Raw genomic sequence first — 27,290 nt, forward strand, 5'->3', positions numbered from 1 at the left:
GGGGAAAGAAATGAAAGAAAAGGCCCTTGAGAGATACAGAGGTAGCTAAACAATGTGGGGGGTCCTCAGCAGCCTTGGTGACAGACCAGCCTCTGACCGAGAAACAGTCCAGACTGAACCCCATGGGGACGAAGGAATGTGCTTCCCAAACCACCTTTCTGGAACATGCCTTCCCAGTTTCTTCAACGGGGGAGCTAGAGACTTATTACTTACATCCTAACAAGAGCGGGTCATGAGTATTAACTGCTTGCCTCCCACCACCCCCCGCCCAGGAATTCAGAACTCCGGGGTGATTTTCCTTTGCTTGTGGGCTTGTCCCAAATGGCTGTGATGGCTTCAACCAACTTCTCCATAGTTAATGCATGCACGGACAGGGCTCATCAAACAGCGTGAGATCCGTCTAACCACACCCACACGCATACATACCCCGGGTCTTCCCAGACATAACCCTTCCAACAGAATTACAAAGGAACCAGGGACCATAGAACCAACGGTCACCACAGAGCCCAGCAGGGAAGTGGCAAACAGGTCACTGGATAGGGTCTAGGGATAGACTGAAAGAGAGTCTAGGGATACCATCAGCTGCTTCGAGTCCGTTTGCTTCAAGCTACGGGAATTGCATTTATGCAGTTGCGTTGGCTTCTCAATACTAGATTGAAGAGCGTGAGGTATGGATTATACCTGTACGGTGTTTGGAACTCGTGCAAAATTTCAGCAAGCGCCATAGAGCCCCAGCCAGTGGGAAGACATTTAAAAACATTGTTTCGAGCACTATGATATATAAGGAAAGGTCCGAAGTGAGATTGCTCGGACCTTATGAATATTTATTACAATGCATTCTTGAAAACAACCAAAAAATTAAGTACAGTATAAATAGAAAACAGATTTAGGAGTCAGTCATAGGTTTACATTATGCAAATGATCATTAAAGACCTACAACCAGGATGTTGTTAAATGCCAGAAAAAAGGGGGGGGGCTGCTGCTGCTATTTGGACATTTTCTTAGAATCGACAAATGATATTTTGAGTTTTTTGACAATCTGTTCGCCGAGGAGTGCCTGTGGGCACATCTTGTCACTTTCACTAACCCGGTGGGGGAGTCCCAAATTCAAAGCAAAGGCGCAGGCCTGGGGTTTTCACAGCCTCCCTTGTTCATGGCAGGCTGGCTTTGGAGGACAGAAAGGGGTCCCAAACCTCAACCCAGAAGCTCTCACACACAGCTCAGCCGACCCTCAGCCTCGGAGCAATGAAGAGGCTTTGCCAACGTTCAAAAACTCCCAGACAGCTAGCTGAGCGCACTTGCGTCTGCAGATTAACAAGAAAAGAAGCATGAACAACAGTCTTTTGTGCTGAATAACGTTATCCCATCGAGGATGTCACCTTGGGCTTTGCGACACCACTCAGGCAGGCCGTCCTCTGAGCACAAAGCCCAGACAGGCACGCAAGGGTTAAAGGCAAAGGTCTGTCTCTTGGGGAGCAGGAAAGCCAGGAGAAGCTCCCTTTGCAAACTCTAGCAAAAGACCTCTAACCCCTCCTCCCCACCTCCGGCTGCCCAACAGCCCACAGCCCCAGCTCCCTGCCTCCCCCAGCTCCCTGACTCATACCCACTCAGCACTCACTCCAAGGAGCTGAAACCAGTCACCAATGGCCTCTTCATGATGCGGAGGAAGAATAAATGAGTTACAGATTCCATAAACTTCCCCACCAGAAATACAACCTCACCTGACCATCACCTGGCAAAAATTCCCTCCCAGGCCCCGGCTGCATGGCCCCGGGCAACTCACTAGACCATCAGACGCCTCCCAAGGCCCAGGGCGGTGAGACAGTCGCACAAACGGGCGCCACCCTGTGCATGCACCCCTGCATGTTATTAAGGAGACCAGCAAGGGCTTCCCTCCAAAGCAGCTCGGAATACAGTCATCGTGGCTGAGAGGGAGTCCAGCGTCAATACAAAAATCCACGTGAGCTCGGTAAACACGAATAACGCGCCAGCTGTCAGCGGTCGAAACGCCGAGAACACAGCCCTCGGGCTTTGATACTCCTCTAGGTCCGGCCTCAGAGTTCAGCCCCCATTTCCGACATAGTTCCTCCCGCCAGTTGTAAACGATAAAATCAGAATCCCCGTGTTTGGTTTTGTTTTTGTAAGATTTTATTTATTTATCTGATAGGCAGAGATCACAAGTAGGCAGAGAGGCAGGCGAGAGAGAGGAGGAAGCAGGCTCCCCGCTGAGCAGAGAGCCCGATGCGGGGCTCGATCCCAGGACCCTGAGACCATGATCTGAGCCAAATTTAACCCACTGAGCCCCCCGGGCGCCCCAGAATCCCCGTGTTTTAAATCCATTAGTAACTACCAACCTGTCTTCGTGTCCTGGGGATTAACCAAGACTAATATTTTATGTTGAGGTTCGTCACGGTGCACAGTGCAAAAGCAAACAGACGAGGCTTTAAGTTTAACCTAAAAAAAAAAAAAATAATGAAATCGCCATTTTGTTCTGTCATCAAAGTAAGGGCACGGGAAATTACTTACCAATTAATTAGCACCGTATTCACTGAAAGAACACTGTTGCACAGAGGTTAATTTGACAGGATGGAAGCAAGGTAAAAATGGAAACCTTACCCCACTCTGAGCTAAACACAAGTGGGATGTGACAAAGGCCCTTCCTCCGGCTCCCACCAGCCCGCCCTCCCCGTGCCTCCTGTCCATCCAACCCAGTACTGATTAAACACCCACTCACTGGATACCCTCCCGCCTCTCCCTTCCAAATGCTTCGGGCCCCAATGCCTTCCCCACCCTGGTCCCCTTCAGGCCTCCGCCCACAAAAGCTGGTGACCACACCCCCACCTCAGGCTTCTACCTGCCATGCCAGCCTCAACGTTCCTCCTGGGGCCACTCCACAGAAAAAGCCCGAACAAGCCTGTGTCCACCCCCGCCGCCTCTCAAGCTGCCGGCTGCACAGCCTCGGATCTCGGCAAGGAGTCTCAGCAAACCCTTATCCCTTCTGGGCCCTGCAGGCTCGGCTCTGACTTTGAGGCAGCCCAAGGGCAGAGAACCTCTGCTGTGAGAGACAGAACAGTGCTGGTGCCTGTTTGCTTCTGAACAAGGGCAACACCAAGCAGCGTCTCGGGGCCTCCAACACTGGGACCCTCCCAGGCTACCCAGGGCTGGTAGCCTCTCTGTGGCCATCAGACGTAATGTTCCCGGCTCCAAAGCAAAAGGTCAACACGTTCCATTGCCAAGTCTGTTTGGAAAACGGAGGAGAGCAGAAGAAAATGAAAAGAGCATGTGTCAGCTGAGCTAGGCGGGCAGGTCGCCTATATAAGTTTATAGCAGGCCTCCGTGGTTTGAGAGAAATGTTTCCTAACAAATTCTGAGAGCCGCAAACAGCTGGGTGGCTCCCTGTCTTCAAATCCCCTGCCAGGAGCCTCCCCGAGCTGGCTGTCCCACGAGGGGGCTATTAGAGGCCATTAAAAATACGCACAGGAGTGCCTCGCTGGCTCAGCGGTGGGGGCAGCATGGAACACTAAATCTCGGGGTTGTGAGTTCGAGCCCCATGTTGGGTACAGAGATTCCTAAAAAATAAAATCCTTTAAAAAAAAATGTACAAAGCATTATATCGACATGGAATTTATTTCCATTATATCGGCATCACATTTATTATACCTGAGAGTGTATTCTGAGAGTGACCTAAATGTTTAAAAAGTATATGCAGAAATAAAAGTCAAATGGAAACATATCAAAATGTTCACAGCATCAATTGTGATGTTTTTTTCATTTTCTCTGTCTCTGAAGATAGTTCCCAAATATTATACAATGAGCATACACCGGCTTATTACCAGAAAAATCAATAAGTATTACTGTATTGTATTTTTTTTATTGTATTTTAAATGTGATAGGGCAGTTTCAAGACTGGAAACAGTTAACTGAGACTTTCCGGAGAACCAGAGCAATGTGGCATGATGTATCCTCAAATCATTTTCTCATCTTTCTCTCCGTTTGGAAAAATTTCTCTGGACTCCAAGAGAAAAACTAAATTTGCTAAAAGCCATGAGGAAGTCTGATACCACCCCAAATGAGACTGTTTCAACTGCTAAGTGATAGGGAATGCCTACCATTTCTTAAGTAACTGTTAAAATGGTAGAAAAACAATTGAAAATCTTCTCATGAAAATTTATTTTTTTCTAAGGGGGGGGAGAAGCAGATAGTTATAAAGTCCTTTCAGCATTTCTATCACATAAAAACAACTTAATTTTAAAAGCTGTCTTATTTTATTATGTTTTTGCTAATCACACTAAAATTATTCACTCTTTGCACAGACTCAGATAATAGGTTTATGTGATGAAATCTCGTAAGGAAGGGTGAAATGAAAGCTGAGGACTGAAACTGCTTCGTAGAGCCTTCCAGAGCTAGCTTTCAGATTTCACCCGCTTCTCAGGTTGCCCTCCCCACACTCCAGCCCACCCTGCAGCCCACAGCCAGTGTCTCCCCAGAGAATTAGCAATCCTAACCCCAATGGAGAGCTGGCTTCCGTTTTCGGCTTAACTGCCACTAGGGGGCGCTGAAAGCGTGTGCGGGCAGGGACGTCGGTCCGCAGCTCAGCCCTGCAGAATCACCCAGGGGATTCTTGTAGCCCTTGATCTTGAACTAGCATGATCTCCAAGATCTCAAGAAAGCCACAACTGTGTAAGCTGCACAAGCCACTGTTCTAATGAACTCTGGAACAGCTTCAGTACAGTGAACTAAAACTCTGCAGTGCTGGATACACGACAATGGTATCAGTAGGTACGAGCAAAGTCTACGTATAACCAAGAAAATCTTGTCTCTTGGAACAGATCGGACTTAAATCTGCAAGAAGTGTTACAGACTGAGGTACAGCCCAAGATTCATATTTCTTTTCTTTTTTTTTTTTTTTTTTTTTTTTTTTTTTTTTACTTACTGCATGGGAAAAAATGTTCTTCACAGTAACGCAATTTAAAATTTTTACCCACAGTCCCTCCATCCTAACGAACAAAAGGTTTTCATTTTTCTCTGTTCTCTCCCAGCCCTAACCCAAAAGTCTATCTTTTCAGTGCCTAAAATCATATGGATATAACTAAATTTTAAATAGAACTATTTTAAATAGTTTGAAATTTTAATATAACTGAATTTTAAAGCTGAGCCAAACCACAGAGACCAAAGAGCAACCAAGCCCCTCATTTGACACATGGGGAAACTGAGGCCCAACCAGGCATTACATAAACAGTGTCTCATTTAGTCCTCCTTAAGGACAATTCAAGGTAAGTTCCAGCAGGGGAAAGGGTTGGTGTTTTTTTTGTTTTTTTTGTTTTTTTTGCTTTTGTTTTTGTTTTCCAAATAGGCTCCACGCCCAATGTGGGGCTTGAACACAGGACCCTGAGATCAACAGTCTGATGCTCTACCGAGGAAGCCACCCAGGCACCCCAGTAAGCTCTGTTATTGTCCCAATTTTTTTTTTTAAAGATTTTATTTATTTATTTATTTGACAGACAGAGATCACAAGTAGGCAGAGAGGCAGGCAGAGAGAGAGAGAGAGGAGGAAGCAGGCTCCCTGCTGAGCAGAGAGCCCGATGCGGGACTCGATCCCAGAACCCTGAGATCATGACCTGAGCTGAAGGCAGAGGCTTAACCCACTGAGCCACCCAGGCGCCCCCAATTTTTTTTTTTTAAGATTTTATTTATTTACTTGACAGAGAGAGACACTGCAAGAGAGGGAACACAAGCAAGGGGAGTGGGAGAGGGAGAAGCCGGCTTCCCGCCGAGCAGGGAGCCTGATGCAGGGCTCGATCCCAGGACCCCGGCATCATGACCTGAGCTGAAGGCAGATGCTTAACTGACTGATCACCCAGGAGCCCCCTTTTCTTTTTAAAGATTTTTATTGTCCTAATTTTAGATATGAGAACATCAAAACCAGAAAAGTTAAGACACTTGCTCAAGCTCACATAGCTAGTAAGCGATAGGTGTGGGATTCACAGCAGGCTATTTTGTTCACTGTCTTGCATAACCGGACTTATCCTCAAGACTCCAGAATCCCATTCTAGAATTCCTCTGCTTCTCAAAGTAGAATTATTCTAGTATTCACTCCAGAAGTTGTTGTTGTTTTTAAATCTGTAATACTCTCTTTAGTACTAACATTCTACTCTCTAGTAAGTTAGATTTTACGATCACACGTACCTGCTCCCCTGTGGGAAGAGAGAAAAGCTCTTCTGAGGGCTGCATCCCTTCCCTAAGCGTAGCATAGTAAGCCAGGGCTGCTTCCCGATGCCTTTCAGGGTCATCTTCCAAAATATCCACAGGGTAAACACCTGCCAGGAGAAAAAAGACAGTAAGAAATGACATTAGTTTTATTCTTTTGTTAAAGGGGAGGTCCCTTATTTCTCGAAGATTTTTTTTTTTTTTTGTAAGCACACAAGTAACATTTGCCATAAAAATTATGTTCCCCTATTTTTTTAAAATTTTTTAAAAGATTTTAACTATTTATTTGGGAAAAGAGAGAGAGTGTGAGTGAGAGACGAGCCCGGGGAGGGGGGGTAGAGAGAGAGGGAGAAGCAGACTCCCCTGCCGAGAAGGTAGCCCCATGTGGGTCTCCCCAGTTCTCTGGGATCATAACTTGAGCTGAAGGCAGACACTTCACCCATGGAGCTACCCAGCTACCCTGTTTCCTCAATTTTTCTTTTAATGAAAAAATAGTTCCGTATCAGGTGCTAAAAGAAAATAGAAGACATTCCCAATGGCAGGGTTGGCAGGGACACGGGGGAGATAGGAAATTCCACCTGGGGGAGTCTGGGGTGGCTCAGTCCTTAGGCAGCTGCCTTCGGCTCAGGTCATGATCCCAGGGTCCTGGGATCGAGTCCCCCATCAGGCTCCCTGTTTGGTGGGAAGCCTGCTTCTCCCTCTCCCACTCCCCCTGCTTGTGTTCCCTCTCTCGCTGGGTCTCTCTCTGTCAAACAAATAAATAAATCTTTAAAAAAAAAAAGGAAGCTGCACTGCACCTGACCCCCACCTTAGAATGCTACAGAAACTTCGTTGCATACACCCAAACCACCAAATTGTTTCCCAGGGAGGGAAGCCACAGCAGCCACAGGCACAAGCAGGGGCATGGAGAGCCCACACTAACTGGTGAGAACCTTGATAATGGACAAAATTGAGCTCGAGTTACTATTTTGCCGGCCTCTATACTCGCTGTGCAGTTGATGAGATTTGCCAGCCCGTCTCCTTGCGCTCGGCCACTGTTAGGTAGAGAGTTGAAATGTACAATTTGGTGGGAACTGCAAACGTGTGCATACACAAGGAGACACCTGCACACATTCCTGTGCAAGTTTCCCACCGGCTGCTCCTCAGCATCTCTTTCTTGTCCTCACACTCGCGAGGAAAGTTATACCCTCGAAGAATCATCCAAATTGATAGCATCCAATTGAGCTCGGAAGCAGTAGTCAGTTTCCCCGGGATGCTGGCCAGCCTCCGCTGGGCATGTCCCCAAGTGGGAGGGGGCTCTGCAGTCCCCTCTCTTCTGTGAATCCTGGACTCGGCTCTGGGCATCCTATGTGGAGGGGAGGATGTCCAGAGCACCTGTGGACCAGACCCCCACCTATGCGTAAGCCCCCCTCCTGCCCCAGGCTTGATATGCTGAACGTGTCCTGGGCACACACAGAGAGTGACAAGTCACTGAGCAAATACGTTCTCCCACTATTCAATTTTTTAAAAAATATTTGAGGAGAACATGGGTCCCAAGAAATTACAATAATAAATGCATGATACAAATGTTTCAAATAAAGACAAAGAATTAACAGTCCTCTTGGCGACAATGAGTAAGTCAGTGAGGAACTCTGGGATCTCACCCTCTCTAAGAAGGGCTGTACCCCCAGCCAACATATTCTGCTGTGAAAGGCACATGCTTGTGGACTCACATATACGTGCAAAAAGCCAAGGAAGCCCAGACTCCCCACCATGAGCCCCAAAGCCCCCGCAACTGACAAGACAAAGCACCGGAGCTGAACCTGTAGTCGCCCCTACTCCTTACTGGGCCTTCCAAGCCTAGAGCCCAGGAGCCGGATGGATCCAGGCTGGAATCCCGGCTTCACCCGCATTTACAGATGAAGAAACCGAGGCCGAGAGGAAAATGCTTGGCTAGTCAGCAGCAGGTCTGACTGCGCTCAGGATCTGCACAAAACACTCAGATTACATTAGTGACCCAGCCAAGAAGGCCCTTTAGAATTCCACATACATACACCCCCAAGAGCATCCAACAGGTTCCTAGGCCCCTGTTCCCCACCCCTTCTAACTTGACATCCTTAAGGCCTATCTGAGACACCAGCACGCCCAGAAGCCTTCCTGGAACCCCAAAGAGCAAAAGCCCAGGGGACCCCTGAGTCCTATGTTCCAATCCCACCTCAGCTTAGGATGGGAGTGAATCCACCTTTGTCGCCTCTCTGGTCCCTCAGGACACACACACACACACACACACACACACACACACAGGAATTCGGTGGGCAAATGAGAGTGGGCAGCCCTGCCCGACTCTCTCCCAACCCAGGAACACAGAGTGTTCCTCGGAGCACCCTGTGTGCGCCCCTCTCCTCTCCTACCCTGCACAGACAGAAGACACCCCCACCCCCCAAGGCCTTTCTCACACCGATCATTTGGGAAATTCGTGTAGGCAGTCAGCTGGGCTCTTCCTTCAAACCGCTGGTCATCCTTCTAGAAAATCAGGTGGCTTCCCACAGGTATGAAAAAAGACTGTGCACATTGAAATAAATCAAGAAGATCAAACAGGAGAGAGGGTTGCTTCGACCCTGAAGTAGCCAGCTCAGGCGGCATGTTAGCCCCATGAAAGCAGCTTGAACAACCGCGTTTCCCTAACTGCCCCCAGGAAGGAGTAAAGATCCGCCTCCTTCCACCTCCCTGCTGCCTGGGGCTTCTCAGGAGAGATGCTTGTCAGCCCCCAGGCCTCCAGTGAGGTCTGAGGCTCCCAGGACAGTGGCATCCCCCAGCTGCACTGCGAAGCCCAACTGGGCCCCTTGGGACAGGAGTCCGGGAGGACACTGTGGTCTTCAGGGCTTTGGGAGAGGGGCGCCTCACCATGGCCACAAAGCCCAGAAGCCTGGGTGCTCTAAGGGCCTGGGGAGCCTCACAGGCTGCCAAGGGTTACCTGGCCTCAGTTCTGGTCGCCTGTGGTCAGGAGAAATGCAATGAATGTGTTTTGCTCCTCACACACCATGAAATCACTTCCCCTGCTGGTTCTGCCGGCTGACGCTGTGAGACCCCCCTCAGAGAACTCCTTGGGCAGTAACCCCAGGCCACCCTTGGCTCTCCTTGTTGGGGGGAATGTTGGGGGGGGAAGCTCACAAGAAGAATCAGGCCTGCCTCTGGGAAGCGGGGGCCCTGAAAGGCAGAGATTAACCCTCTGGGAAGTGGAAGGCAGCTGCAAACACCTCAACACTCACAGAACACCCGGGCACCCATGCTCTGTTCCCCCCTTTAAATCCTCCAAGCTGGACACAGACCCCAAACTCCTAAGAAGTGTCCTGAGGCAGGCCAACCAGCCTAGGGGAGGGAAGCTCCATTTTCAGCCCTTTGGGTTTTAATTAGTTCTCCTCCGTCTGGGTTTGGGGGGTGGAGATGGGCAGGGAAATCCCCCATTAGAAAAGCTCCAGCAGCTGAGCTCTGACACACAAAATGTTTGGGTTTGTTTTCTGGAAATCTGGGGGGAATGAAAAAAGGAGATGCTTACAGCAGGAGGGGAAGCATTCAGTGCTCAATGGGAAAGGGAACCCCTGCCCTTCTGGAGGAAGAAAGACCCCTCCCCACATCGGTGGGAAGACAGACTCCCTCCTCCCCAGCCCAGGAGGCACAAGCAAGCGTGCGCGCGCGCACACACACACACACACACACACACACACACACACACGACCCCCAGAGGAAGGAAGCCTCCCACCCACCCAAACCGCAAGGGCACTCTTGGGCCTCCAGGAAGTAAACAAGTCTGGGGTGTTTCACACATGCGCTCTGGAGCCAAGCTGGGCGGCCACACTCCCCTCCCTGGTGATGGAAGGCTGACTCTGGGCAGGGGCTTCCAGATGTGAAATGCCAACAGGCTTTAATGGCTTGAACTGAACAGGAAATATTTTTCCAAAGCCAAAAGAATGTAATCTTTTCAGTACAACGTAAAATGCTTTTATGAAGAAGGCACACAGTTGAAATGATAATTCACTGCAGACCGTAAAGAAAATGAAATCCCCAAACGAGTCCCCAATTTAAGAATTCACTTTAAGCATATGTTTGCTGTAGTCACCAGAACAACAACAAAGTGGAACCTCTTAAAGCATACTTCTGGGGAAAAAGCTTGAATCATTCAGGATTTTTGTCCCAAAGCTCCAGTTCCCAGGGTAGGATGAATGGTATCCCACTGAGCCACTACCTGTCACCCACTGCCCATCAGCCACAGCCACTACTGGGTCAGCACTGCTGCTCAGGCCAGCAAAGCCTAATGCTCTAGGGCATTCCCAGTACTTTTGGGTCCTCCTGATATAAAGAGCATTGCCAATTAATGAAAAACCTGAAAGAGACCAATGCTCTGCACTTAACCATTTATTCAGTATCACTTGCAGAATATTCTTTCCAAGTACTACCTCACCACGATGATGAGAAAAGTTCTTTCATTTTAGCAAAGTGAGATTTTTCTCATATGGGACTATTATTATGAGAAACATTAACAGATATTTTAAGTTTTACTAGCCCTGCTCTTGAGAATTTTGACCTCAGTGAAAGCCTCTATCCATCCATCATTTAACTATAAGGCATTATGTCACTGGAAAAGCTGACTGTAAACACTTGATTTTTTTTGTAGTCATGTGGGTTGTCATTCTTGAATTATAGTTAAGAATAACTCTTGCTCATGACATGTGAAAAAAATTTCAGGGACACAAAATTATAAGGTAGTATTCTACTTTATTTTTCAAAAATGGTTTAAGTGTGGATATTCCTAATATAGAATTTTTTTTTTGCCTTTCTTTATTTTTCTCACCAGTGTCCTGCTTTTCCCTCACAGATCAATTTTATTCTGAAAAGAACTTATAAGAAGGAATCTTTATTATAGAAGAAACTGCCACCAGGGATTAAACGACTAATTTGGGACTTAGCAGGAAATATGGAGACTAGTTTGTAACAGAGAGAGGAGGGCACCAGGAGATCCCAAAGCATGTTGCAAGAAGGGACTGTGGAGTTCTGAATGCAGGTGTTCTGCACACCCAAGGCTGTGAGGGCAGCACCGAAAGGGAGAAGGTTCCCCAATGCTACCTCAGGAGCTCAGACTTCAGGACCAGGAATTCATCAGTTTCCCCGGTTCCTAGTGAAACATGTGTTATCACACAGCACAATCCCAGAGCTGTGTGTTGAACTGTATGCTTTAAATCTCCATAGTCACGGGGCACCTGGGTGGCTCAGGTGGTTGGACATCTGCCTTCAGCACAGGTCATGATTTCAGGGTCCTGGGATCGAGCCCCGAGTCGGGCTCCCTGCTTGGTGAGGAGTCTGCTTCTCCCTCTCCCTCTGCCCCTCCCACTCCCTTTTGTGTGCCCTCTCCCTCTCTTTCAAATAAATACATAAAATCATTAAAAATAAAGATTTTATGTATTTATTTGATAGAGAAAGAGATCACAATAGGCAGAGAGGCAGGCAGAGAGAGAGGGGGAAGCAGGCTCCCTGCTGAGCAGAGAGCCCCACGTGTGGCTCGATCCCACTGAACCATGAGACCATGACCTGAGCCAAAGGCAGAGGTTTAACACACTGAGCCACCCAGGCGCTCCAATAAATAAAATCTATTTTAAAAATACCATATTCACAAACTTCATCTTGGGTCTCCAAAGCTTTCACCACAGGATGCCTTCAAACTGAGAACTACTTTTAACTTAAACGATGATTACGTTTAAGCAAAAAATTTTTAAAAATAAGGGGGGGGTGCTGTTGCATATATACAAGTATCCCCGGCTTTCCCAAACTTCACGTGACGCTACTTTGCTTTATGAAAGAGCTCCCTTTTTTCACTAACTGAAGAAATCCAAAGAGGACTTTTGCTTTAATGATCAAAAGTGAAAAGCAAAAATAGTGTTCAGCCTCCATTCTGCAGTGAGCCCTCACAGACACACCACACAGCTGAGCCGTGACCATGGTCCTGACAAGGTCCTTCCCCAGGAACAACATCACGCATCAAGCTAAGCTCCCAGAACTCTGCACAGGGTCCGTGTGCCTCTGTCCTTTATCTCGATTTATTTTATGTGTCCCTTAGCAAGAGGCATCCTAGGGAATCAGAAGAGTCCCAGGCAGGTCAGTTGTGGGTCTAGGCATGCTCAAAACCTTTCCCATATACGTTAATGGTAACTGACTCTTCTCTTTACCTGGTTCCAGCTTGCAAGAGGTTTCATGGGAACGCTCTACTTCCAAAAGTTGCGGAAACGGGTGCTGGTAAAACCCACAGTTGTGCAAAACGTGGCCTGGCATTTACTTTCTATCAAAGAATCCCAGTCCCTCCAGCCAGCACAATGACTCTCCTCAGGCCATTCCAGCCTTTTCCCAGGCATATCCTGTGGAACACAGGCTCCCCAAGATAGGCTGCAAATGGGGTTCCCACGGCCAGCACATTTCAAAAAGGAGGTCTGCTGTGGCACTTAGGGGCGCCTGGGTGGCAATGTCAGTTAAGCACCCGACTCTCTGATTCTGCCTCAGGTCATGATCTCAGGGTTTTGGGATCGAGCCCCGCATCAGGCTCCGCAGTCAAGCAGCGAGCCTGCTTGAGACTGTCTCCCTCTCCCTCTGCCCCACCCCGGCCCCGCACGTTCGCATTCTCTCCCTAAAATAAATAAAATCTTAAAAACAAAGGAAAGAGAAAAAAGGAGGTCTGTTGTGGCATCTAGAACTCACTGCTGGGAGTTCTACGGGCCTATCAGCAAATGGAACATTTAGAAATCCTAAAGCAAAAAAAAAAAAAAAAAGAAGAAGAAGAAGAAGAAAAAGAAAGAAAGAAAGCCTGAAGTAGTGTAATTTGCTTAATCCAGCATTTATTTCCCAGACTTATTGAACCAAGGACCTCTTGTCCCAAAACACTAACAGACATGTGACAAGCATACCTTGGAGAAGAGTGTTTTGTTATTGTTTTTGTGATTTTATTTATTCGACAGAGAAAGACACAGCGAGAAAGGGAACACAAGCAAGGGGAGTGGAAGAGGGAGAAGCAGGCTTCCTGCTAAGCAGGGAGCCTGATGCGGGGCTCAATCCCAGGACCCTGGGATCATGACCTGAGCCCAAGGCAGATGCTTAATGACTGAGCCTCCCGGGCACCCAAGAACAGTGCTTCAAAGTACCATCAGGGTAGAAGCAAGCATCACTCTCAGACGGGTAGCAAAGGTGCAAATGCCTAGGGCCAATGGCCCACCCAGCAGTAGGCCACCCTGTCAGCAGAGCGCCTGTCTACAGAAAGGAGCAGAAAACAGAAGGTGAAACAAACACACACTTGGATATTTTTGTTGGTTTTGAAGAGCATCTGATTGCCAAAATAGTCTTAGCAAAGAATTGAAAAAAAAAAAAAAAGTTGGAAGACAGAATGTAGAATCTGTTAGAATTTTTTGAGCAGATGAGCAAAATTGTCAGGGAACGGAGGCACGCTGGGGAAAGGTCTGCAGGTGGTGGCGGGAAGGTTTCGTTCCCCAGTAATTGACAGGGTGCCTGTCGCTGTGTTATCACATATTTAGTACTGGCCCACTTGCAGCTTGTCATTGCCTTGGCTGAGAATAAATCACTTGTCCCAAATCTAAGATAGTAAAATATGCAGATGACTTTATGTGCCTCCCACTCAAAGGTTTATGTAATCCTAATTGCTTCTAATATGAAGGTCTTGTAATCTGAGCATTGGTGCGTCTTACAGGCAAAGGATACAAAGGATACAAAGATAAAACTATTTTTCCCCCTGCATCATTCCAAAGGATTTGAGGTGGGAATGAAACAACTCTTCCTTTTGCATACAAAGAGGGGGACAAATGTGAAGCCCTGAACAAAACAGCATCTCACATATATGCTTCCTGATGAATGGTAACAAAAGAGGGGCCCTTGCTCCCACAACTGCAGGAAGCTCAGCCTTCCCTCACCCCCGAACCAAGCCGCTCTACGCCATGTGGTCATCAGCACAGTACCAGATTTGTTTAACCTTTACTGAGAAGGAAGAAGCTTTTTGCACACACCCAGGAAGAACACAGAAAGCCTGACTCTTTGTATCTTGCGTGTAATTGACCAAGAACTTGAAGAAAAGCAAAAAAGGTACCCAGCCCCAGTGTCAATAACACCACCATGAACACATGCTGGCTCTAGAGCTGATGTAGGGAACCACCATCCAGCGTGGAACCAGAGCCCTAAACCACACAGCACGCGACGAGAGGAAGAAAAATAACTCTTCGCCAACGTAATGCTTTTACCCATTACTCACAGAATAACATTTCTCAGAACTTACCCCCAAATCATGGCTATTAATGGATTTCACCAACCTTCATCCAGAAATCAGATCTCTATATGTTCATCTATTACACGGCAAATGATAATACCTCTGGTGGGGGGGGGGGGATCACCTCTATTTGGCATACCCAGCCCCGTGCAAAGAAACACAGGGAGCTGAAAATAGACCAGTGCTTAGTCTCCATAACCCAGTCCTAGAGGAAGTTGTGTACACATAATAGTACTTACAATCATCACCCAGAATACCATGCAAGGAGAATGGATGGAAAAGAATCGGTTTACCTTAAACTCAAAAGTTACGTACTTAGGAAGAAGGCCATTAACTGGAAATGTATTGAGATAGATACTTTTTTATAAGGGCACTGGACTCTTGTGTAAAACTAAAAAGTAGATGAAGAAATACACCCCAAGTAACAATTACTTGCATCAAAGTTAATACCAGCGCAGTTTTAAATGGAAGAAATTTAAAAAAAAAAAAAAAGAATATTCTGCCTTCTGTGGATAAAGTTTCTAAAGTACTGGCAAAGTGGGGCACCTGGCTGGCTCATTCGCAAGGACATGCAACTCTTGACCTTGGGATCGTGAGATCGAGCCCCACATTGGGCATAGAGATGCTTAAAGGAATAAAAAATAGATTTTTTTTTTAAAGTATTAACAGGGAGAAAAAGTATTAGGATATTGATGATAAGTTCTCACATTAGAATGAACCCTTTTACATCTCATATTGGCAGAGTGTTTTTGCAATTTACAAAGGGATCTTGCAATTTACAAAGGGCTCCCACACAAGTGCTTGCTGGTTTGAAACTTACATCAACCCCTCCAAGTCAACAAAGCGCTCACCCCCATTTTTCAGCTGTGGAGGCAGAAGTTCAAAAACAGAAAATCAGTAGTAGGGCTGGACTCAAACTCAGATCTGAAGATTTCCAGCACAGCCTTTCCCAATGCCCCTGCTTACTAATTTATATCATGTTAAGAGCCACACTTTATCTACCAGCACCAAATGACAGCTAGTCCTCAGCACAACACTGCTTAAAATACCTTTTTAAGGCTGAATAATATTACATTATATAATACGTATATGTGTGGGGGGGTATGCATGTGCGTGTGTGTAAAAATACCATTTTTTTTACCCATTCGCCTGTTGTTGGACACTTGGGCTGTTATCGTCTTTTGGCTATTGCAAAGAGTGCTGCAATGAACATGGATTTAAAATATTTCTTTCAGTCCCGGCTTTCCCGTCTTTTGGGAACTAGAATTGTTGGATCATATGGTAATTCTATGCTTAATTGTTTAAGGAACTACCATACTGTTTTCCACAATAGCTGCACCATTTTACATCCCCACCAAAAATGTGCAAGAGTTCTAATTTCCCCACATTCTCGCCAACACTTGTTATTTTCTGGGTTTTGTGGGGGTTTGGGTTGTTTTTGTTTTGTTTTGTTTTTTCCCTAAAACAGCCATTCTAATGGGTGCAAAGTGGTATTTGTTATGGTTTTAATTTGCATTTCCCTAATGATTAGTGATGTTTAGCATCTTTTTTAAGGGCTTGCTGGCGTCTGTATGTCTTCTTTGGAGAAAGGTCTATTTGAGTCTTTCAAAAATTATGGTCATACTTTCAACATGTGTTTTGAAAACCTTGTGAGAAGTAAAGGGACATGAATTCGCAAGGGGTCAAATGACAAGGCTGATGTGGCCTAAGTGGGCTACCTGCAGAGGATATGTTCACACGACCTGCATCACAGGGCAATGATGCCCACCTCTGCCCCCTGTCCAGCTCAGACACACTCCAAACAAAGATAGCAGTGGGTGAGAGGTGGCTAAAGTCAAGAGTGCACAGACTTAGTGTGCACTGTCATTTGGTAAGCATTTTAAAGCTTGGAAGGGGGAAGCACCTGGGTGGCTCAGTCAGTTAGGCATCTGCCTTTGGTTTGGATCATGATCCCAGAGTCCCAGGATCGAGCCCTGGGACTCCCTACTCAGCAGGGAGTCTGCTTCTCCCTCTCCCACTCTCCCTGCTCATGCTCGCTCACTCTCTCTCTCAATAAATGAAATTTAAATTAAAAAAAAAAAAACTTCCACCAGTTTAAATAATAATAATAGTAATATAGTAACGCCGTAAAGCTTCTAGGACACCTGCTCCTAAGGTCCCTACCCAAAGGTGACACCAGGTCTTCCTGATACCCCAGGGTCCTAGGGAGAGTTCTAATCAGACCCTGGAAACATTCAATACTAACCCCATAGCCAAGGTTTGCAAAATTTTCTTCTATAAGGCTATGTTAAAATGTGCAACTTAAAACATCCTGGCCATCATTTAGGGTGAAATGATTACACTGGTGAAAAAAATTACACTGGTGAAAATAAGCAGAAACAGTTTCTACACTTCTAGGACTTAGAGGCTGGTCGGGGAGACACAAAAACAGTTGAACACCCCCATGGTATGGCAGGAGAAGGGAAGGGGAGACAGGAGACAGGATGACTAGGGAAGTTCAATGTGGAGGCAACCATTCAGCAGAGGACCGAAGAATAAAATGTCAGCCCTGTGCAGACCAGGGGCAAGGGCCCGCCAGACATACAGGAGGAAGAAAGGAGCGGAGGGATTCCAAGAGATACATGTCAGCCGGTGTGCCTGCAGCATGGCTGGCCAAGGAAAGAAGGGCAGGAATCATGAGAAGCAGGTGGGTAGAAGCCAAAGTTACAAGTGGCTTTGTTCCTGACTTCAGGGTTCAAGGACAATGCAAGAAGAGGTTGTTAAAAGGTCCCCGACAGGGCGTGATAGCTGGAAAGCGTGTTTACTGCTTCTTCCAGAACACAACGCAGCAGGAAACCAAAGAGACGATACAGGTTAAGGCAGCCAACGACAATGTCTTGGATCAGTGATGGCAGTGGAGATGACATGAAAGAGATGGCAGGCATGAGCCAGATGTGCGGTAGACATGGCAGAAGTGACTGCTACTTAGACATGTGGGGTGAGGGGCCGAGGTGACCTTCTACTCTAACCCCTCCCCTCCACATAAGTCAATGAAATTCTACGGGGAGCTTTCAACTTGTGACAGATTTATAAACTAACATTGGAAGCAGGCTCAGTCTGCTAAGATCCTAGTTCTTTCCGAAGGGGAAAATCGATGAACCTGCCAACAGAAAGAATAAGATGTACATTATTCTAAAATATTAAGAATTTTCCTTAAGGTATTATGAAATGATCCCATCTTGAAAGATAGATGAAGCAGCCATAAAAGGGGCTCCTCAGTACTGAGTCACACAGGTCAGAATGTTTGAGCACGAGGACTGGGGTCTTTCAGACCTGATTTCAAAAACCTCTGAACACGGGCAACACTCTCAGATCCCCTCCCTCTTTGGGAGCTTTGTGCTATCACTCAAAAAACTTTATTGTCTCTCAAAAAAAAAAAAAATCTCTGAACATATGATGAAATAAACAACCACAACAAGGGCAGCACAAATCGGACCCACAGAGACTATAGATGTTGAAATTATCCAGTATAGAAGATAAGGAGAGTAAATACGGCTAAAGAAATTTAAATTTAAATTTAGGATATGTAAAGAGCCAAAATTATTGTTTGAGCAGTAAGACTCTAGGGGAAAGAAAGTAGATCTAGGTATGAACGTCTTAAGTAGGTGATGAACTGGAAAATATATCTGGAGAAATTACCCAGAATGCAGCCCAAAAAGATACTGATGTCTGACATGATAGGCAGGTTAAGAAAGAGGGTTAGTAGGATAACCAGGTCCAGTAACAATCTCTTTTCTTTTTTTAAAGATTTTATTTATTTGACAGCTAGAGATCACAAGTAGGCGGAGAGGTGGGAGGGGTGGGGGAGCTGGCTTCCCGCCGAGCCGAAAGCCGAATATGGGGCTCAATCCCAGGACCCTGGGATCATGACCTGAGCCAAAGGCAGAGGCTTTAACCCACTGAGCCACCAGGCACCTCTGGTCCAGTAACAATCTTAAATGAGGTTCTCGAAAGAGAAAATAGGGTGAACAAGAGTCAGGATTTGAAGAACTGATTGAAATTTTCCCATAATTGATGAAAGATACCTATCCTCAGATATTAGAATCCCAACCAATCCCCAAAGCAGGAAAAAGAGATATCCTCACCTAGACACACTGTGGTCAAACTGCAAAACAAAAAACACAAAAATAGGATCATAAAAGCAGCCAAAAGACAAAGACAGAGCCTCCAAGGCCAAGTAGACTGACAGCAGCCTTCTCCACCACAACTATGGCAGCCAGAGGATAATAGAAGAACATTTTTAAAGGACTTTCATCCTCTCCCTAGCAAAAGTAATTTCAAAGAACATGGGCTAATAAAGAAATGTTTAGAAAAGCAAACTCTGTGGGAGTTTGCTACCAGGAAATCCTCACTAAAGTTATTTCTAAAGGATACACTCAGGAGAAAGGAAAATAACTTCAAGAGAAAGTTAATTAAGAAGGCATGGGAGACGGCCCCTGGCTGGCTCAGTAGGTTGAGCATCTGCCTTCGGCTCAGGTCATGATCTTACTGTTCTGAGATCAAGCCTCTGTGGGGTTCCCTGTTCATCAGGAAGTCTGCTTCTCCCTCTCCCTCTGCCCCCTCCCCCCAACCCCCACCTCATGCTTGCTCTCTTTCTCTCTCTCAAATAAATAAAATCTTAAAGGGGGGGGGAGGAATGGGAGCAAAGAAAATAATAAGCACATGATAAAACCCAAGCCTGTGCAGACCATACGAAACAAACCATCTAACTGGAGGAAATTAAAAATCATAATAGAACAGGTTGCTATGTAACAACAGCACAAAAACTGGGAAGGGGATCTGTGGAATGAAAGTACTATAAGGCTTTTAGATGACTCCAGAGAAGGTTTAAAATTCATTAATTTCAGAATTAGAATTAACATGCATATTAAAATTTCTAAGTTAGCCCCCCAAAGAATAGAAACATAGGTATCCTATTTCAAAGTAGGAGAGAAAAAAAATAGAATTAAGGCAAGGGTTGGGGTGGGGGATCTCAATATAAAAGACATAAAAACCATATGATTTGTTGATATTCAAATTTTATTGCTATGATCAACAACAGATATTCCTCAACAAGTAACTAGACGATCCTTTAGCAGGAGAACATATTTTATTACCCCAAATATTTCTAAGTATTTTAGTATTTCTATTCAGTGTTCATGTAGTAAGGAAAAACACAAAGCCATACCTTTCTTTCTGGATAGCTTAAAATATTTTTTTTTCCCAAGATGTTCTAAGAGCCTAATAGGCAATACACACACCTTACAGAAATCACTTGTTGGGGAAAAAAAAAAAAGGTCAAAATGAACACCAACTATAATTCACTGTTTGGCCATTATACAGCTCTACCTGCTACATACACTGGGTAAAAATAATTCATGAAGTTGGGGTGCCTGGGTGGTTCAGTCGGCTAAGTGTCTGCCTTCGGCTCAGGTCGTGACCCCAGGGTCCTGGCATGGAGCCCCACGTCGGGCTCCCGGTTCAAGAGGGAGTGTTCTCTTCCTCTCCTTCTCTCCAACCCCCTCCTGCTTGTGTGACGTCTCTCTCCCTCTCTCTAGTACATAAATAAAATCTTTAAAAATAATAATAATAATAGTCCACAAAGTAGCAGTCTCCGAGAAGAGATCTGGACAGGGACAGTACCACCGGAAGAAGGTTGTGCAATGGGGAAGTCTCCATAACATCGACTTCTCGAGCTCTTACCACTGAGTGAAATATTCAGGGACTCTGATTAGGGCTTATTTCAGCAAAATGCAACGAAGACATGAACACAGCTTGCTCCCTCCCTTAATGGAATTCAAGAGTAGTGGTTAGAAACTTGGTTTCCAAGAAAAACACATTTATCTTAATTTTTACAAGTCTAGGAAACTGAGCGGTCTAGAAGAGATTGGGGGCCTTGAGAGCCCCCAAAACATGCAGGGATGGGAGCTCCCCCTCGGCCCTCCCTTTGGCTCCCCAGCCCTCACCTCAGCTGGGAACCAGTGGCCCTGTAGCTGCCCTCGTTTGGAGGAGCAAAGAAGCACAGGGAAAGGTTTCTGTGCCTGGACAGACAATAGGGAATGAGGCCACTGCCCGGGCATGGGGAATGCAAAGGGTCTGATGGGAGAGAGCTCCCAGGGGGCCAGAGTCGGGTGGGAACAGCAAGCCTGGATGTCAACAGACATGCCTTTGGGGTCACACACGCTATGTGTCCTACCCTCCGACCCAAGCTTGCTGACTGCAGGCCTTGGGAAAGAAAACCCACAACAGAGGGTGAACTAAAAGGCATGGAATTTCCAAGCCAAAGCTGCTACATCCTAATGAGCCTTAATCAAAGGCCCCAACCCTCCACCACTACTGACAGTCTTAACTGCCACTACCCCCCAACTCCCCCTCACCCCCTGCATCCCAGCAACCCTGACTTTAAAAGTCACAGGACACCGGGGGCATCTGACCAACAAACGTGCCTGAATTTTGTCCTGACTTATCTTTCTGTATCACACGACACAGCAAAAAACATGGTCATTTTCTACAACCCTCTGTTTGGAATTTCCCAACGCTGAGCTACAAATAAGAATGTCATCAGAGAGGCCAGGAGCCAACTGCTGTCAGGAGCCCAGGGAAGGCCAGTCAGCAGGTCAGCAGACTAGGGTTTCAAAGTTCAGAAAGACAACACCTCAGTGCCCACTGTCCTCCCACAATCCAGCCTGAGTCTTGGCCCCTCGATCATTCACTCCATGCTGCCAGGACATGGCAGGAGGTCAAGAACACCAGCCATTTCTGGTCTGGCTTCATGCAATGGAGATCACCACAAAACACGGACATAATACAGCCCTTGTTTAGAATTGGAGGCGAGCGAGAACCATCTCTAGCACGGAGAGCATTCTACGGCAGGGAATCACAGCCAAGGGGTGGGGGAGGTAACATGAAATGCCCAAGCCTGTAGGAGGGCCTGCTCAGGACCGGATCTCCCAGGACAAGTAGGACCCTGGAAAGATATTCCAAGGGATGCACAGACCACAGCACTGTTCAGGGGCCCGTCTGCCCCAGGGATTGAGGTCAGCCGGTATATTACCCCATATCCTGATACCCCCAATCTGCAGAAAATTTCCCAGTAATCCTACAACCACACAACCCACAATGGCTTTCACCAGCTCCTAGGGGAAATGATTTCTCCATTCAAAGCCCAGGTAACTCCTGCTATGTGCCAGGTAAGGGCAAGGTACTCAAGAAGAAAGATCACTGGAGGCCCTACCCTCAGTCTGGTTGGGTGGGAAGTAACTGACCAACCTCACAGCCAAAAGGATTTTTAGAGACCATCCCACCCAGCCTTTCCCTTCTTCCCTGATGAAGGGACAGAGACTCATCAAAGGTCATGCATGCTCTGTGACAATGACATGAGTCCCAGTGGCCAGCCCAGCCCACTGCCCTCAATGAGACCCTGCTTCCAGAAACTCACTTGGCCACATGCGTCTATGGGAAGGCTTCTATACCTTGAACTAGAGAAGATCCAAAACACCTAATTGATAAATTGATTTTTTTTTTTTAAGTTTTATGATCATAAGAGGTCCTCCCTCAGGAGGGAGGCCCCTCTGGGACTGGCTCATGGAGTGTTTCCTTCCAGAGCCTACACTCTTTTGGGGTGGGGTGGGGGGCGGTGGCGGTTCTCCCATCAACCGTCACCATAACAACAGGCTCCTTTCTGTGGGGACTCAGACCACTACCACCCCCGCCATGTGACTCCCAACCCTGCCACTTCCTAGCAAGTGACCTTAGGTAAGTTACTTCTCCCTTGGCCTGACCCACTTCCAAGCAGACCCCACTCTGCACCCGCCTCAGCCTCTCTCGGCACCAGGCCCTGCCAGGGGCTTCTTTGCTTCCTGGTCTCTCCTCCTCTGGGTCTAGGTCTCATAATCTCAGAACTCCGCCCTCTCTGAGCCCTCGGGCTGTGCCCTCAGCTCCTCCCCTCCTCCCACATCCCAGGGCACACGTCAGCAGGCCTTCCGGGGTCCCCAACAGGGCTCTCGGCAGGCACTACTGGCCTTTCTAGATTCTTCCCACAAACCGGCGTTAGTGTTTCTGACTAACTCTTCAGTTATCTCCAACGAGAGGCATGTTCTGGAACACTCTGAAATCACTGTGTCTAGATGGCTTCATGTTTTCCCCCTCCAAAAGTTGGTTCCTTCCCTGGCATCACCACTCTCCCTGTTCCCCTGACCCAAGCTTCGGAGTCAACCCATCTTTTACAGTCTTCCTTGCTCGCTAGCTTTCCTATAAAGCTCGGCTTGATTACTAGTGTAAACTGTCCAACACCAAACTTTTCTTAACCGGAACACTAAGCTGACTTTCTAAATGGAGACCATCAAACCGGCAAGTCTCACAAATGCTTCAATTTGGGTATAAACAAAAGGGATGAGGGCGAACCAAACGGCCCTCTCAGAAGGGACCCCAAATTTTACACTGGGCCCAGCCCTCTGCTGTGATGAGCACAGGGTCTCAAGGAACCATTCCGAGGTCAATCAAGTCCTTATCTCACCGAGGAGGGAAATTCAAGGTGAAGGATGAGGGGAGTACAGAACTAGAACACGTGTGACTTTCCTTCTCTTCTCCTGGATGCTCTAAGCTAAAATGACAGCAGCAGAAGGGCTGCTGAAACCTAAGAAGGTCTTCAGCATCAGAGAAATAAAAAACACATACAAACTCTTGAGAGAGAGAAAGAGAGAGAGAGAGAGAGTGTGTGTGTGTGTGTGTGTGTGTGTGTGTGTCTCTCTCTTTCTCTCTCCCTGTCTTGAATTACTGGGGGTAGCTCCAGAGCCCCACTAGATAGTGCCCAACTGGACACCCCAATATTGAGGAGATTCATCTAGATATAGAACATGACTCCCACAGAAATGTCACCTGCCCTTTCCCTATATGTTAGGGCTAAAGTAGTCACCGAGACACAGCCTTGTCTGAAAACGTGTCTTAGTTTAATGCTTCCTTGTGAAAGGAAAATGGACTCCAACATAGACACAGTTTGCTCAAGCCCTTTTTGGAAACGGGCTATCAAAGCTCAGGCATTGGTTCGGCTAACATAAAAAGTCCAACCCATTAAGCTCTAACACACATAGAAATTATTAACGTGGAACCACCATGGGTCCTCTGGTCCTTCAGCAACCATGAAAGCCAGAGCCAACGCTGAAAGAAATACAAAAAAACCCTTAAGCCAGTTAGGCTTTTCCAGAAGGTGAAGTTACCATGACTTTTCCCATGAAACACAGAAAGACTGGGTGGGATAAGCCAGTTAGGCCAATTACACTTTTCCAGAAGGTGAAGTTACCATGACTTTTCCCATGAAACACAGAAAGACTGGGTGGGATAAGCACAACACCAAGGCCATAGCTGGGAGAACTCTCTGACCCATGGGACCACTCAGAGGAGGAGGTAAGGGAGAAGGTATGGATTGAGCAACTCTGTGCCCACTAAGTATTGAGGATAAGGGAGATAGCTCTGAACAGTAAGTCCCAAAGTGCCCAGATCCTCTCCGTCTAGCAGAGGTGTTGGAGGAGATCAGAACAGCCTGTCACTTGTGTTTCTTGACTCAGTTCTCCAGCAAACTGGCAGCACCACTCCCACTATGGCGACCAACTTTCCAAAAAGGAGGAGGGAGTTGTGGGGGTGGCGCAGGGCAGGGAGGGGAGGGATTTAAAAAACGATACATTATCCTCTCCCTCTCTAAAAACAGAGAGAAACCATGTCTCTATCTCTAGACCAATGAAAACTCCCAAGGAATGGAAAATTCATACAATTGGCTAGCGGCCACTTTCTCTTAACTCACTGGAAATCTGGGGTAAACAACTCAAAGTCACAGCTTTTAAAGGCAGGCCATAAAAACCAGTTATCTGTCGCTGTTGGCTTCCAATAAAAGGCAGAGGAGCTTCCATAAGATTGATTTTTTTTTTTCCTTACACAAATGTGTGTCGGGAGAAAGCGCCCAGGCTGGGGTTGGAGTGCACTTGCGGGCAGGGCTGGTCAGCCTCTTGGCTGGCCTGACGTGCAGGGGACCAGAGGTCGAGAGGTACTGGCCCCGGGGGGCCCTTCCAGCCGCCTGTCCCCGCAGGAGGAAGAAGAGGCAGGGGCCAAGAAGGCATTTCCTCAGCACTTAGTACCCAGCATCCAGCACCAGGACGCCAGCTCCCCTGCAAACACTCCTTTTGCGGAACTGGCAGCCACCCCGCTAGGGATTTGTTCCACCTGCTTTCAAAGTCAGAAGTGGCACCGTTTTTGTCTGATTCTCCGGAGACAAAACGGGCAGGGCCCCTCCCGGGGCTAGCGAGAGGAGGGGGCTGGAGGAAAGGAAGGGGCGCGCCCTCAAATCCAGAGTCTCCAGCTGGCCTGCCGGGCTAGGGGCCGGGCGCCCTTCGCCCAAGGTGCCTGGGGGCACAACAGGCTGTCCCAGAGGCCGGGAAGGGGGTGGCGTGGGGGCAGAAGTGCCCGCTGTAACCCGAGCTGCTGTACTGATTTCTCTCCCCCACCGAGCGGTCCCCACTTCACAGACAAGGCCACCAAGGCTATGGGAAGGCGGGGAGCTCGCCAAGCCCGGGTCAGCGGTCAGGGCGCCGGGTGTCCCCGGAGACACGCTGGAGAGCCGTGGCCGTGGCCGTGGCCGTGACTCTTCCAGGCACTGCCCGTCCTGGGGGTGAGTGCCGCAGCCCCCCGCAGCCGACGTCCGGGGTCTCCGCGTCCTCCTCGTTCCCCGGCGGCGACAGGTGCGCGGCCTGTGGCGCCCTGGCGCCGACTCCGGGGAAAGTTTCCTGGCCGCCGCGCGCTGTTTACGGTCTTGTTTTGCAGCGCTGGGGCCCCGAGCTCTCGGGCCAGCCCAGCCATTGAAACCCGACACGCGGGGAGGGGCCACCGCGGCGGCCAACGGTGGAGGCGAGCGGGCTCGGGGCCCGGCCGGCCGCGGCTACCCTTACCTGCGGCTCTGCGAGCGGCCTCTGCCTCCATGCTCGACTCCGGCGGCGCTGCGCCCCTCCCCGGGGGCTGCCCCATTTCCCCTCTCCGCCTCCGCCCCTCCCCGCTCCAGGCCTGCCCCCCCCCCCCGCCCCTGGGGCTGCCGTGGCTCTTGGCTCTTGGCTCTCTGCTCTTGGCTCTCGGCTCCAGGTTCCCTAACCCGGAGCTGGCCCTGCCCCCGGTGCCCACCCCCTGCCTGGGGCCTTCACAGCCAGCCAGCGAGCTTGACTCCCCAGTTTGCAAAGCCAGTCCTACACCTCCGAGGAGTTTCTTAATTCTTTGGATGAGAAAACTATTAGCACCGCACCCCATAGCCAGTGGCCCTCTTCGGAGCTCCCTCTCAGTTCCTTCTGCTATTTCTGTTTCCAGGGACAAGAATCATTTGCATTATCCCTTTTAGAAAATGTACACAGTTTGAAAATAACAGAAAGACTATGAGTGGCACACTTAGGACAGAAGAGCCAATAACCTGTTCTGCCCCTTTCCAAATTTTTTCTGATGACTGTAATGTGCCTGTTTTTGTTGAAAACTAAGACTTTCATCGATTAAATGTTCAGGCTTGTGAGCAGCTTGTGCTAGCTCATTGTGATTCAATGACAGCCAGCTGTTTCTCCAGTATTTCAAAGTGTTTTTTACAGGAAAGGTGTGGAGCAGGACTGCTTTTGAAAATGCTGATGGCCTTGGAACCCAAGGTCTGTGGTCAGTCAACTAATGCTTGTTCTCCTGTTGGCAGCTCTAAAATTGGCCTTTGTGGACAGCCACCCAAGCTGCATCCTGGGTCCTTATGGACTCAAGGGTCTAGCATTCGTCTGCCTGCCTATCCCTCCACCCCAGCAACCAGCTGCTCAGAGAATCCCCCCAACTGCTCCCACTGTGCACCCCCAACTTCAGACCAATGAACTTGCCATAGCCCAGGGTATCTTCATGCATGGGATGAAAAATGGCCCCAGTTCCGCTTCCACTGCTCGTTGTAGCAGTGTGCAGGTTAATAGAGACCAGAGCTGGGGACCCTCCTTAGATCCAGCCTGAGTCACTTCCTGAAGTCTGAGATTTCAATAAAATGCAGAGCTCCTGGGCAATAGCTTTAACTTCTCCAATCACCTCTTCTCATTAAACACAGGTTTATTAGGCTCCTACTATGTGCTCTATCCTGTTCCAGATTCTAGTGATTCAGCAGTGAACAAAATTAATAAAACCTTGCCTTTGGAGGCTAATTTCTAGTGGGTAAAAGTGAGCAGGAGATAGAACATAATAGTATGGTAAATAGGGCTAAGGGAAAAAAATAATATAACAGAGAAAGGGAAGCAAAAACATGAAGGGAGGGAAGTAAGTATGTGGGAAGAGGAAATGGCGAAGGTGGCAACAAGTGCAAAGGCCCTGAGGTTAGGGGAACAAGTCTTTTTGGGAGCCACGCACCTTTGTTGAACCCCTCATATTACTTAATATGATGTTACTTAAGCTATTGACACACACAGCTAAAGGCTTATTAATCTCTTCTCTAAAGTATACTTCTTCAAGTCCTTGTTACCTTTTTTTTTTTTTTTTAAGTTTTTGCATTGTTTTTTCAATTACTCAGAGTTTCAGGGCTGGAGAGTGAGGTTCTTGTCTCATGGAGTCCAAGAATGAATCTTGAGGACAAAGGAGAGTGAGTAAAGCCACAGAGTTTTATTGAAAAAAGATCCAGGAAAAGCTCTCAAGAGTGAGAGGGCTCCCAATAGGGTGGCCAGTGGGGACCTCCATGGACAGTCTCTTATTTACAAGTAACCAGGGAGCCTGTGGCCTTATCATTCTTGTGATGTCTTGG

At 47.7% G+C, this 27,290-nt stretch overlaps 1 protein-coding gene across 7 annotated transcripts in view; it reads right to left on the reverse strand.

Moving 5' to 3' along the window:
- Nucleotides 1-25,554, reverse strand: part of LOC101680985 (protein FAM169B) — an 87,233-nt gene extending 61,679 nt beyond the window's left edge. For 4 of the 7 annotated variants that reach the window (XM_045070511.1, XM_045070508.1, XM_045070509.1 and 1 more), the window contains exons 1-3: nucleotides 25,450-25,554; nucleotides 6,187-6,317; nucleotides 2,355-2,454 (exon numbers count right to left, since the gene is read on the reverse strand). In XM_045070511.1, coding sequence (XP_044926446.1) covers nucleotides 2,355-2,454; nucleotides 6,187-6,317; nucleotides 25,450-25,525 — 307 coding nt within the window. In that variant the 5' untranslated portion in view covers nucleotides 25,526-25,554. Of the gene's footprint in view, nucleotides 1-2,354; nucleotides 2,455-6,186; nucleotides 6,318-8,032; nucleotides 8,623-8,644; nucleotides 9,494-25,449 lie in introns of those variants that run through there. The other 3 variants (XM_013060105.2, XM_013060106.2, XM_013060104.2) reach the window with 3 other exon arrangements.
- Between the last annotated feature and the right edge of the window lie 1,736 nt (nucleotides 25,555-27,290).

This window comes from Mustela putorius, unplaced genomic scaffold, assembly GCF_011764305.1.
Source record: "Mustela putorius furo isolate JIRA1106 unplaced genomic scaffold, ASM1176430v1.1 tig00003972_pilon_pilon_pilon, whole genome shotgun sequence".
Lineage (NCBI taxonomy): Eukaryota > Metazoa > Chordata > Mammalia > Carnivora > Mustelidae > Mustela > Mustela putorius.